Below are 12,515 nucleotides of genomic sequence, written 5' to 3'. Positions count from 1 at the left end.
AGGTCTGCTGTCCTGAGAGCAGGCAGACCGATGGAGCTGGATGTTTGGCAGCCTCCTCTTGAGTCCTGGCAGCTGCAGAGCTAAGAAGCATGGATAAATATGAGGCATGTGGGATGAGCAATCGCTTGCCAACCCCAGTCTTCCCTCGGCCCAGAGCTGTGAGAGGGCTGGCTTCTGACGCCCCAGGCCACACAAGCAGAGAAGCTCTGGCAGGAGGAGGGGGATTCCTTAACAGAGAGAGAGGGTGGGTAGTCACCTTAGGAATCAGAGGAGAGCACAGCGCAAATCAGAGGAGGCGAGGAGGGCAGAGGTCTTACCTGGGGCCAGGGCAGCTGCAAGACAGTAGGGCCGGGAGCCTGGAACTGGGAGGGCACAGGTCAAGATGGGTTTTTTTGGTTCCATTCTTCCACAAGGGAACAAAATATCATTTCAATCATTTCATTAACCAAGGCATCCCGAACAAGCTGGAGTGGCAAACCATATATATATATTTTTTTTTGAACAAGGATTTTCTTTAAAAATTTTTTTTTTGTCTTTTTAGGGCTGTGCCTGCAGCATATGGAAGTTCCCAGGCTAGGGGTTGAATCGGAGCTGCAGCTGCTGGCTTACACCACAGATACAGCAATGCAGGATCTGAGCTGTGTGTGCAATCTACACCACAGTTCACCGAAATGCTGGATCCTTAACCTACTGAGCAAGGCCAGGGATCAAACCTGTGTCCTCATGGATACTAGTTGGGTTGGTTACCGCTGAACCACTATGGAAACTCCCTGAATAGGCATTTTCTTTCCACTATTTTGGGTGTCATAGGACAATAGCCTGACAGTGGGGTTTGACTTTACCTGTATCCTTTAGTATTAAGCTATCTCCATATGTGCCATGTGTGCTAGCTAAAGCTGCATTATTATTCTTCCATTTTTTCCTAGTTTGCAGCCATACAATAGCTAGAATGGTCCCCTTAAACTGTGAGATGCAATCCCCTTTTGAAATACTCCAATGAGATTTTCCACTGTGGCTCTCGACTAGTATCCATGAAGACGCAGGTTCACTCCCTGGCCTCCCTCAGTGGGTTAAGGATCCAGCATTGCTGTGAGCTATGCTATAGGTCGCAGCAGGGGGTCGGATTGGGCATTGCTGTGGCTGTGGTGTAGGCTGGCAGCCACAGCTCCGATTCAACCCCTAGCCTGGGAACTTCCATATGCCACAGGTGTGACCCTAAAAAGAAAAGAAAAAAAAATTTCTCCAGTGAATTCCTCTTTCATGAAAGCCAACTTTATACTGGCTTACAGTTTTGGTGTCCATTTCCAACTCTCCATCTCTGAACTTATCTTTTTCACTTTCCCACTTAGTCATTCAATTGTAAGCTCCCTTGCATGTCCTCAAAGAAAGATCACCTGCCTCAGGGCCTTTGCACTTGCTGTGCCTAGAATCTCTTTCCTCCACATATTTATGTAGCTCATTCTCTTACTTCCTTCTCTTCTCTTTATGAATGTCTCTTTGTCAGAGACGCCCCCCCCACCCCGCCCCCGACCACTTGGCAAAAGAGTTCTCATGCCTTGTACTCCCTGCTTTCCTTATACCACTTTACTTTTCTCCTAGGTTCTTGTCAACATTCGACATGCTCTGTATTTACTTGTTTCTTTTGTCTCTCTTCCCTAGGATTAAATTTAAAGAGACCACGGGGGAGTTCCCTTCGTGGCGCAGCGGAAATGAACCTGACTAATATCCATGAGGATGCAGGTTCCATCCCAGGCCTTGCTCAGCGGGTTACGGTTGCAGATGTAGCTCAGATCTGGCATTGCAGCTCCAATTCAACCCGTAGCCTGGGAACTTCCATTCGATGCTGCAGGTGAAGCCCTAAAAAGAAAAAAAAGAAAAAAAGAAAAAGAGACTAGCAGAGGCTTCTCACAGATCTTGGCCAGTGGTACCTAGTTTGGTGCTAGATTTGACTTGATTTAGAAAAGAAGAGAAACAGATTTCTTGTACCTTAAGGACTGTGGAACAATTTGTCTTTGCTGCAGTTGAAGTGTCTGAGCCCCATGTGAAGCCGGCATTATCCAGTGTGCAATAGAGGTCAGTGCACACACAGTAATGTTGCTTTCCAGGAAGATAAAGCAATGAAGGAGAAATGCCATATAGACACTGTCCAATGGTTATTAATAGCAATTTTTGTTTGTTTGTTTGTTTTTTGTCTTTCTGCCATTTCTTGGGCCGCTCCCATGGCACATGGAGGTTCCCAGGCTAGGGGTCTAATCGGGGAGCTGTTGCTGCCGGCCTACACCAGAGCCACAGAAACACGGGATCCAAGCCAAGTCCGAAACCTACACCACAGCTCACGGCAATGCCAGATCCTTAACCCTCTGAGCAAGGCCAGGGATCGAACCCGAAACCTCATGGTTCCTAGTTGGATTCGCCAACCACTGTACCACGACGGGAACTCCACAATTTTAGACACTAGAGCAAGAGTGGAAAGAGTGCCAGTGTTGGAGAGATCCTTAGGGTCAGGATTATAACCCAGGGCTTCTAATTGTCAGGCCAGCTCTTTCCACCAAATCTCAAATGAGCTCAGATCTCCTAATTTTATGCCATTCCTTTGGGTTAGATCTCTGGATTCCCAAACTACTACTGCTCTTTACACAACAAATTCTGAAGCAGGAGCAGCTAAATAACTATCTCAGCCAAATAGGCTAGAATCACCACGTTTTACTCTATGTTATTTGTGCTTACATCAATAATTATAATGGAAGATAAGACAGGATCCAGCAGTTCCCCGGTGCCCTAGTGGTTAAGGATTTGGCATTGTCACTGCTGTGCCTCAGGTCACTGCTGGGGCTTGGGTACTATCCCTGGCCCTGGAACTTCGGCTTGCCTTGGGAAAAAAAAAAAAAAAAAAAAAGACGTGATTCATATTGGGCTTGCTTTGGAGTTCCCATCATGGCAAAGTGGTTATGAACCCAACTGGTATCCATGAGGACTCGGGTTTGATCTCTGGCCTTGCTCAGTGGGTTAAGGATCTGGTGTTCCTGTGAACTCTGGTGTAGAGCAGTTGCGGGTCGGATCTGGGGTTGCTGTGGCTGTGGTGTAGGCTGGCATCTATAGCTCTGATTCGATCCCTAGCCTGGGAACTTACATATGCTGCAGGTGCAGCCCTAAAAAGCTAAAAAACAAAAAACAAAAAACCAAATTAGGCTTTCTTGTGTTCTGTTTTTGTTTTGTCTTTTTAGGGCTGCACCCACAGCAAATGGAAGTTCCCAGGCTAGGGGTCAAATCGGAGCTGTAGCCACTGGCCTACACCACAGCCACAACAACACAGGATCCAAGCCGTGTCTGCGACCTACACCACAGTTCACGGCAATGCTGGATCCTTAACCCACTGAGCAAGGCCAGGGACCGAACATGCAACCTCATGGTTCCTAGTCGGATTCGTTAACCACTGCGCCATGATGGGAACTCCTATGTCTGCTTTAAATAAGACCAAGATATGAAGATCTGGAGTTAAAAAAAAATAAACCAGTCTTTCAATATAGTATTCTTAATAGCACAGCAAGAAACTAATTGTGCTGTTTGGAGGGTGGCCTAGGTGGCCTTTAGTACAGGGGACAGCAGGAAACCAAGTGGCCCTGAGGCTGAACTCGGCCAGGTCTATCTTAGCAGAGACGATGCAACCAGTTCCAAGTGTGATGGCACCAGCCACTCAGACAGTTCAAGTATTTCGTGAGCGTAAGTCAAACTTCTGATTGTAATTTGGATTTCTAAATAAGTGGGTCATTTAACTTTTTTTTTGGCCGAGACCATGGCATGTAGAAGTTCCCAGGCTAGGGGCTAACTCTTTCCACAGCCATGACAACTCCCGACCCCTAGCTTGCTGAGCTACCAGGGAACTCCTGGGTCATTTAACTTCTCAGATAAGTATGAAGTGGCATCCTGGTTTTGACACCGGCCTCTGAGGGGGTGACACTGGAGGACATTCCCAAGAGACTGCTCTCTTCTATGTGTGTATTTTCTGAGGATTGGGAAGTGTTCTTTGAAACACATTTCATTAATTTTTTTTTGGTCTTTGGTCTTCTTAGGGCCACACTGCAGCATATGGAGGTTCCCAGGCTAGGGGTCCAATCAGAGCTATAGCTGTGGGCCTACACAGCCACAGCTACTCAGGATCCAAGCCGCATCTGTGACCTACACCACATCTCATGGCAATGCTGTATCCTTAACCCACCGAGCAAGACCAAGGATAGAACCTGTGTCCTCATGGATCCCAGTCAGATTCTTTAACCACTGAGCCATACAGGAATTCCAGAAACACACTTCAGAGAACTCAAGATTAATTCCTTCAGGATATGGGCAAGCATTGAAGTCACTGCCTTTCAAAGCTAAAAGGCATTCTGGTCTATGAACCCAGCAGGTTGTTACCTCTTGTGGCTTAGGTTCATGTTGGGGACAACTGGATGTTGGTGACACCACACAGAGGTGATGAAATGAAGTTTATATTTTAAGGCAGGACAAGAAAAAATTAAACATCAAATTCTCTGTGTTTGTTTGGGCCCCCCGCCCTCATGTACTGTGTGCTTCTGCCTTACACATTAACCTGGACTCCTCGAAGAGGGACCCGTTCCATGTAAAGGTCAATTTTATTTTCTTTTTTCTGACCCGAGCAATGTAAACTGCTTAAAAGAATAACTTTTTGTTCCCGGCTCTGTAGGGGGTCATAGTGACTTGCTGTTCGCTTTGTGTATATTTACCTGGACATTTATCCTTGGTGATTATGGAAAATATCAGTGTATCATTTTGCTGTAGGATCTTTTGTCTCAAAAATGTATATGACTGTGCCACTGTGCCTTTGAATTTTTTTTTTCCCCCCAAAGGGCCGCATCCACAGCATATAGAGTTCCCAGGCTAGGAACTGTTGTCAGCCACAGCAGTGACAACGCTGAATCCTTAACCACTTACGCCACCAGGGAACTCCCAGTTCTGCTTTCAGAACCAGCCTGTTGAAACAGCTGATGTCCCCCAACATCATACTTTCCTGTTGTGGTGCAGTGGAAATGAATATGACTAGGAATCATAAGGTTGTGGGTTCCATCCCTGGCCTCGCTCAGTGGGTTAAGGATCTGGCATTGCCATGAGCTCTGGTGTAGGTCACAGACACAGCTTAGATCCTGAGTTGCTGTGGCTATGGTGTAGGCCTGCAGCTGTAACTCCAATTCGACCCCTATTCCGAGAACCTCCATATGCTGTGGGTGCAGCCCTAAAAAGCAATAAATAAATAAATAAAATAAAAATTAAAAAAAAACAAACAAAACCACACTTTTCCTAAAAGATCCTGGGGAGCTGACAATGTCCTTTCCTGTGAATCTGGATGAGAGTTGTGTTCTAAGATGTAAAAGCTCAGAACCTAAATGACCTGCCGGGAAGCTGTTTAGACCTGAAACTAATGCCTAATATTGGTCATGCTAGAGACCCAGGGAATGGAACTAAAACAAACAAAACCTCCAAACCAAAAAGGGGAAAACAAGACAAAAAAACAAAAAACAAAAAAACAAACTTTGGAAGATGGGAACTGGAAAACTCCAGAAAGAAGGTAGGAAATAGCTGCTAATATAATGGAAACTATTTTCCCAAAGTATTTTGTTAAAAATAAAAATAAAGCACAGCAAAGCAAAAAAAGCAAAAAAAAAAAAAAAAAAAGGACTGCCACGCCTCTTTCTTACTCTTCCATATTCCTTTTTGTTTTTTTCTTTATTTTAGGGCCACACCTGCAGCATATGGAGGTTCATAGGCTAGGGGTCGAATCAGAGCTATAGCTGCCAGCCTACACCACAGCCACAGCAACACCAGTTCTGAGCCGCATCTGACACCTACACCACAGCTCACGGCAATGCCAGATCCTTAACCCACGGAGCGAGGCCAGGGATCGAACCTGTGTCCTCATGGGTGCTAGTCAGATTCGTTTCTGCTCAGCCATGACAAGAACTTCTCAACCTTTTTCAAAAGCTCCAGCTCCATAGTTTCCTGACTGCAGATTCTAACTAAGATGGGCAGAGCAAAGCCCAAGGGAATGAAAGACTTCAAGAGAATGAACCTGGCACCAGGCTGTGAGGTGGTGGCAGAGAAGCAGGCCAGGATCCAATGACAAGCTGAGCTCTGGACTTGCACAGACAGGTTCTCTACTTGACTGTGGCTGATCCCTTCTCAATTTTGAAACCAGCAACATTACCCGCCAAGTGGACACACATTGAGGACAGCGCAGTTACAAGTGGGTATGGGTTTTTATTCTCAGTGCACAATAGTATCGGTTTCTGCTCATCAGCGACGGCTTTATTGGTTCTAAAAAAAAGTATCCCTTTTTTCCCTTCTTTTAAAACTCTTCTATTCTTCCTGTCTCAGTGGAACAACATATCTGAATTTCAGATTTGCCAGTTTATAGCATTTTTTTCCCTAAGAACCATATAAATACATGCAGAACATTGTACAGAGAGCTTAAATAATATCAAAATGCAAATACAGACTGGGTGCACTGTTTAGCTCACCTGCAAATTATGGCAACACACACTGGGGTACACATTGCTTGGATGTCACCATTTGTTAGTTTATGTCATGCAGATCACAATAGTCAATCTTTTGTTTGTTTTTTTTTCTTTTATACAAAAATACCAGTGCTTGCTATACTTAGTTACTGAAAAAAAAAAGAAGAAACTCGAAATCCTATCTGCGTGCTGATTTGAAAAGAACAACGTAGATAGATTTGTTGGCACATATATATGGCATATTCACATATGGCATATATACATTATGGGGAGAAAACATGAGCCAAAGGCCAATTCAGTCATGGGGAGCTCTTCTCCCTCCACCTCTCCTCATCAGGAGGAAAGGGGACAACGGGTCTAACAGCAGGGCTGGGGACGTAAAGGATGGCACTGAGCCAAATGCAAGGGTGTCTGGTCTATTCTGAGGAAGAGGCTGGAATGGCTTGAGAAGAGCAGGCATTTAAAAGTGCCCCACCTCCACACTGCAGTGGGGTGGTCCCCAGATAAGAAGAGCGAGGAAGTGTGCACTCTGTGATGACATTGCGGGCTGCTTCAATCACCAGGCCGGGCAAGCAGGGAAGAAAGGAAGTGACGTGTTTAGAGGTTTCGGGGCACACGTGAGCTTGCCACACACCTCTGGTTTTCAGCAGGGAGGTAATCACTCAGATTGAACTGTGCCAACTCTCCCCTCTGAAGCTCAAAGAGAAGAAGAAACCCAACCTCTAAAGAACTCACAGGTGCTGATTTCTCGATGGTCTCTCTGCCACTTTTAGAAATGAAGGAGTCACTTCAGAGGGCAGAGGACACCTATGGGAAGGACTTGGTCCTAAGATTGTCACCCAGGGCTAGAAACAGCTGTTGTTTTCCACTTAGAGTTCTATCTCCCGTCTAATATAATGCATGAAACTTTTCTAGGGGAGGGAAAGAAGTCTCAAATCAGATCCTTGCACAAAAAAATCACAAATGGGAAACTCCAGGGGCAATAGGAGGTGAGAGAACCATGGGAAACTCCAGGGGCAATAGGAGGTGAGAGAACCATAAAAAATGCAAACCCCAAATCAGAGTATCCTCGCAGCCCAGTGTCTTGGGTACCACTCTGCTGGTTGCCCTTCACGAAATACCAATCTAACCGAGGAGGCCCCTGATCCTGATGGCTAGTTGGGGGTACCCATCTCCCTGTCCTGCTGGCTGTCCCTTCCTCCTAGATGCCTTCCTTCTCAGCCATAATCTACAGCCCATCTTTCTAGGTTTATCAAGAGAGGAATCTGGGATAATATTTTTCCCATCACACCCTTTTCAAAGCACCATTTTGGGGGAAAGCGTTATTAACTTATACCATATTTATTCATGGCCAGTTGGATCACTGAAACTACACAGGAAAAAAAAACTTATATAAAAAATATATGCACATAAACACTTAAACTTACTCAATCCCATATCAACAAATTTTATATTAAAAAATTCTAGAACTCAAGAGATTCCCCCCCCCCCAGTATAAAGATGGCTGTTTGGAGAAAGGAAGTACGGTGTATTGGTTTCAAACCAATTACAAATATACTAAGTCACTTGTCATGTCTAACAACTGGTTATGTGCTCCCTTCCACAGGGTTACATGACAGCATTTTATTTTAAATCCTTTAAACAAAATACATATGGCTGACTCAAAATATATCAGTTTATGATCTAAAGAAAACTATATATTTTTGCATAATATTTCTATATTTTCTCTCCTACTATGGAAACTAGAATACACACAAAAAAACCCCATTGACTTTAAACAAGTAGACACAAGCCCTCAAGAGTAACCTGTCAGGCACCATGAGAGTCTTTTGGGAGCAGGAATGATAAAAGAGCCTCCAAAGTTTGTTTTAAAAACTGATCTGAGGTAATAAAAGACTCGACAGAACTAAATCTTCCAATGTACTTAATAAATATGTATCTGAAAACCTAACACCTTGGGTGAGCTATTTCTTCCCCCATGAGCATTAAAGACAGAGAAAAGATCACTGAAGCATGAAGCCTTTACAAAACCAAAATCAAATGCAGTGGATTATGTAGCTAATGGGCATGAGTAGGGGGTTCTGTTGCTTTATTCTTCCTTCCTAGGACAGCTCACGGGAAGGGGTGAGGGAGGAGGGACCCAGAAGAAAAGGCTGGAGAGGAGAGGTTCAGGTCTCCTGACTCTCCCCAGTGGAAATCTGGCGGTCCATAAGCGCCTCAAGCCCCTTCTCCTTATTCCCATCACCCTGGAAAGAGGGAGACAGGCTTCCTTTATCTAGTGGGAGAGAGGAATTGGCAGACACGAGCTGACCCCGCACAGAAGAGCTTACGTCAACGTGGGCAGGGATAGAAATGGAGCTCCTGCAAACGTGGCTCCACTTTGTCCCATTAAGGAACACTTAAACATCTCACGAAGTCCCCAGATCCTGAGAGGCAGGTGGGAAGGGGATGCTTCGGGCAGTGTTCGGGGAGAGAAGGCACAGGGCTTTACTGTGCAGCATCGAGCACGAGCACATTCTGGAGGGCGCTTGAGCAAGCAAGGCATGAGGGAGGAGGGAGGAAGCTTTTCAGGGTGGGTCTTTTGCTTCCTTAAGTCAGCAAAATGTAACTGGAGCCTCCCACTTCAGATACGTATTTTCAAAATTAGAGTATCTGAGAAAGTCTGGGGCCTTTTCAGAGACTGGATGAGTTGGGGACATGGTCAAGAGTAGAATTAGAAAACAGAAGGGAATGTCCAAGCTGGTCCCCAGCCACCTAAGCTCAAGGTTTCTGTTTCTCAGGGGAAAGCTTTCTCATATCCTGCTGGAACGGCCCTCTGGCCTCTCCCAAGGCCTCTCAATACTCACTTCTGCCAAAATCAGGTCCTGCCTTGGATGAGCCTTGGCAAATGGCTTTGAAAGCAGAGGTGGTTACCCGAGGAGGACTCAACAGAGTTAGCTTTGATGGTCTGTCTTGTCCTAGACATGTCAGCCTCTGGTCCTTAATATTCAAGTCCAGTTAGGAGGCAGGGTCATTCTTAATTCATTCCTTTGCCACCACTTTAGGAACAGGAGAAAGCTCAGGCTTCAGGAAAAAAACTACACACCACATATATGCAAACTTCATGGTCAAGGCTGATCTCCCTGGCACTTAGAAACCACATTGCCTGACAAGATGGCAGTTTGGAAATAGATAACCTGGTAACAGCAGGAATACATTCTTACCAGCTATAAATTGCTTCCAAAGGACTCCGATTCTAGCAAAGAAACCTCTCTGCCTCTAGAATTAAGTCAAGGGTTGGTTCCATTAGTAACCACGAGGGAGAAAGGGTCAAAGTCGACTCAATTCATCTGTGTCCTTTCTATTTTCTTAATCATCACAACTTGAAAAGAGTGAAGGTGAGGAAGACAATGGTCCCGAAAGACCAAGAGACGGTGGGGAGGCTTTGGGCAGCAAAAGGGAAAGGGCTTTAGGTATCAGTTTTCAAAATGGAAAAGTTGTTTTAACAATCACTCTAAGGGCTGATTCTATACCTTCCATTCCTACCTCAACACATTCCGTTTGAGGGTATTTGTCACTCTGAACCCTTAACTGAACTTGTAAACAGTACAGACTCACAGGGTAAAAATCCAGAAGTCAGGAGACTGATGACATAGGTATCAATGCTGGGGAGAACTTGGGTTGGGGTAGATGCCAAGAGGATTCTCGTCATTTCTTTAAAAATGACCACTGATACACCCGAGGAGTAGATTCGATCATTCATTACCTGCCTGGGGTTTAACTGGGTTCTGCTACAAACCCCAACTCAAGTTTGAGTCGAAATCCTTCTAGGTCTGTGCTCTTGCCCCTTTATGGTCAGGCGGGGGTTCACACATACTTGGGAGCAGCTGACATGACAGTGAAAAGTCCCATCATCACCTTATTGACGGGATAGATAAAAAGGGAAATAGGGAAAGCAGGAATGGGAGTCAGAGAACGAAGCTCAAACTGACGTCTCCAGGCTGTGCAGAGGGCTGTCTGACGGGGAGGCAACGATTTGCACTTGGCTGCAATCCACCGCGTTGTTGTTTTTGTTGGCATGTGTTGTGACCTCACCATCCGACAGAAGCATCCTAGTCCCAGGCTTAGAAACTTTTTCAAAGTTTTCCTCTTCTTGTTCTTCCAGGAGTGGTGTTCGTGGCCCCTCCTCATCTATGGCGAATTCAGGGTGGGTCATGAAGTTGTGGATGGAGTTTTGGTTCTTGGGTTTCTGAATGCTTTCGTGGAGGGAACTATGGAACGCTTTGACCACTTTGATCTACACCAGGGGAAGGAAAAGGAGGATGAGAAAATAGGGAGGTAAGAACCGGTTCGTGGAACAAGGAACTGGGTGGTTTGAGGAGAGAAACAAAACCCAAACAAAACACTACAGCTCAACAACCAAAACCAAACATGAGAAGAGACCATGAGACACTAGAAACATCATGTGGCTCAAATATCAAGCACGGAGGTGGGGTAGGGAGGGTGAGTCATGGCAAACAGCTAGAGTATTTCAAAAGCTGCGTAAAAAAAGTAGAAAACCCAAAGCAAAGTTAGCACCCCTAAACAATCCACTTTTAAAATGAAACAGAAAACAAAAAGATTCATTAGTTCTTTTGGATGAAGGGCAAGGATGTGGGAACCAGGTGCAAATTAATAGCCAAACTTAAAAGATGAGTCAGACATGTGGATTTCTGCGTCGAGGCCAAACATTTTGTGAAGGTGGAATGGAAAAATTACACGTGGACGTTTAATTATCCATTTAAGACTCTCAAAGAGCCAAACACATATCAATTTGCACACAATACACTTTGGGTGATAAGTGACCACGAATATCGTGCAGCAAGGCAGACAAACCAATCTTCATTTGTGTCAGCAGCATGCAAGAAATGACAACTCTTATACTCTCTGGTTTAATGACGGCCCTTTCAGTCAGGAAACATGCATATATTTATATCCCACAACCTCCACCATGTCCTCTTCCACCAAAGAAGGTAGAAGAGGTAGACGAAATACAGGCATCTAAAGACACGCATCCTCCTGACACTAAAAGAAGCCCCCCCCCCTTCTCAGCTCAGGTGAGGCCGGACACACGTGTCCACGTCTCTGATATGGGGCAGCTGGGCCCAGTCACGCAGCTTTCTCCAGCTGTTTGTAAATTGTGAAGAGGAATGATCTTACATGCTGAAGGGCAAGGATGGGACCAGGAGGGGAACCACCCCATGCAGGAGGCAATGCTATCCCATTCAGGAGGCAATGCTATAAATAAGACGCCTTTTTTTTTTTTTTTTTTGGCTGCACCCACAGCATGTGGAAGTTACCAGGCCAGGGATCGAACCTGCACCACAGCAGCGACCTGAGCTGCTGCAGTGACAACGTCGGATCCTTAACTTGCTGTGCTGCGGGAGAATGCCACAAGAGGCTTTTCTGATGGGGTGGGCTGAGGGGACAGAGGAAAGGAAACCATTTGGAGTTTGACTGGGCAAAGGAAAATGCACTGCCCTGTAGGGGTCAAAATCTTTGTTCTACTGCACAGCAAAGGAAGGGATTCAGTCAGCTTAGAGAAGAGGAAAAAAAAAAAAAATCGACAATAATTGATCCCTCTGCCCAGTCTTGGTCTTATCCACAGGTACCAGCTCTTCTGGCAGCTGCTTTTCTGAACGGTAGGCCTCTCTGAGGTATGCTTTAGAACTTGAGTTGGTAGAATTGGGATAGGAAGAGAAGGTTGGATCCCGAGAGGTTGGAGAGAGAGGCCAGGGGAAGAGAGAGTGGTTGGAGGACAGTTTTGGTTGTTGGGAGGTGGCTGATCCTAGTCTTGTTCAAAAGTTCTTCCCTCAGAAAAGAAATGCAAGTGAGGTCAGAGAAATTATTGACTTGGGGAGGGAGATAAGGAGAAATGATGGGGGTTACGGTAGGGCATATCTTTTATTACTCTGATCTTGAATAAAGAGTATCTTCCTGGAGAAGAGGCAAGAATGCGGGAGATGGCAGAGC

At 45.4% G+C, this 12,515-nt stretch overlaps 1 protein-coding gene across 5 annotated transcripts in view; it reads right to left on the bottom strand.

Annotated features, from left to right (window-relative positions):
* Positions 1 to 6,247: 6,247 nt before the first annotated feature.
* ATP2B4 (ATPase plasma membrane Ca2+ transporting 4) overlaps positions 6,248 to 12,515 on the bottom strand; it is a 107,368-nt gene continuing 101,100 nt past the window's right edge. For all 5 annotated transcript variants that reach the window (XM_047753810.1, XM_047753812.1, XM_047753808.1 and 2 more), the window contains one exon: positions 6,248 to 10,800. In XM_047753810.1, the coding sequence (XP_047609766.1) occupies positions 10,775 to 10,800 (26 nt within the window). In that variant the 3' untranslated portion in view covers positions 6,248 to 10,774. The remainder of the gene's footprint in view (positions 10,801 to 12,515) is intronic.

This window comes from Phacochoerus africanus, chromosome 11 (genome assembly GCF_016906955.1).
Source record: "Phacochoerus africanus isolate WHEZ1 chromosome 11, ROS_Pafr_v1, whole genome shotgun sequence".
NCBI classification, from domain to species: domain Eukaryota; kingdom Metazoa; phylum Chordata; class Mammalia; order Artiodactyla; family Suidae; genus Phacochoerus; species Phacochoerus africanus.
The sequence above is the reverse complement of the archived record's forward strand: the minus strand, read 5'-3'. Positions and strand labels throughout refer to the sequence as shown.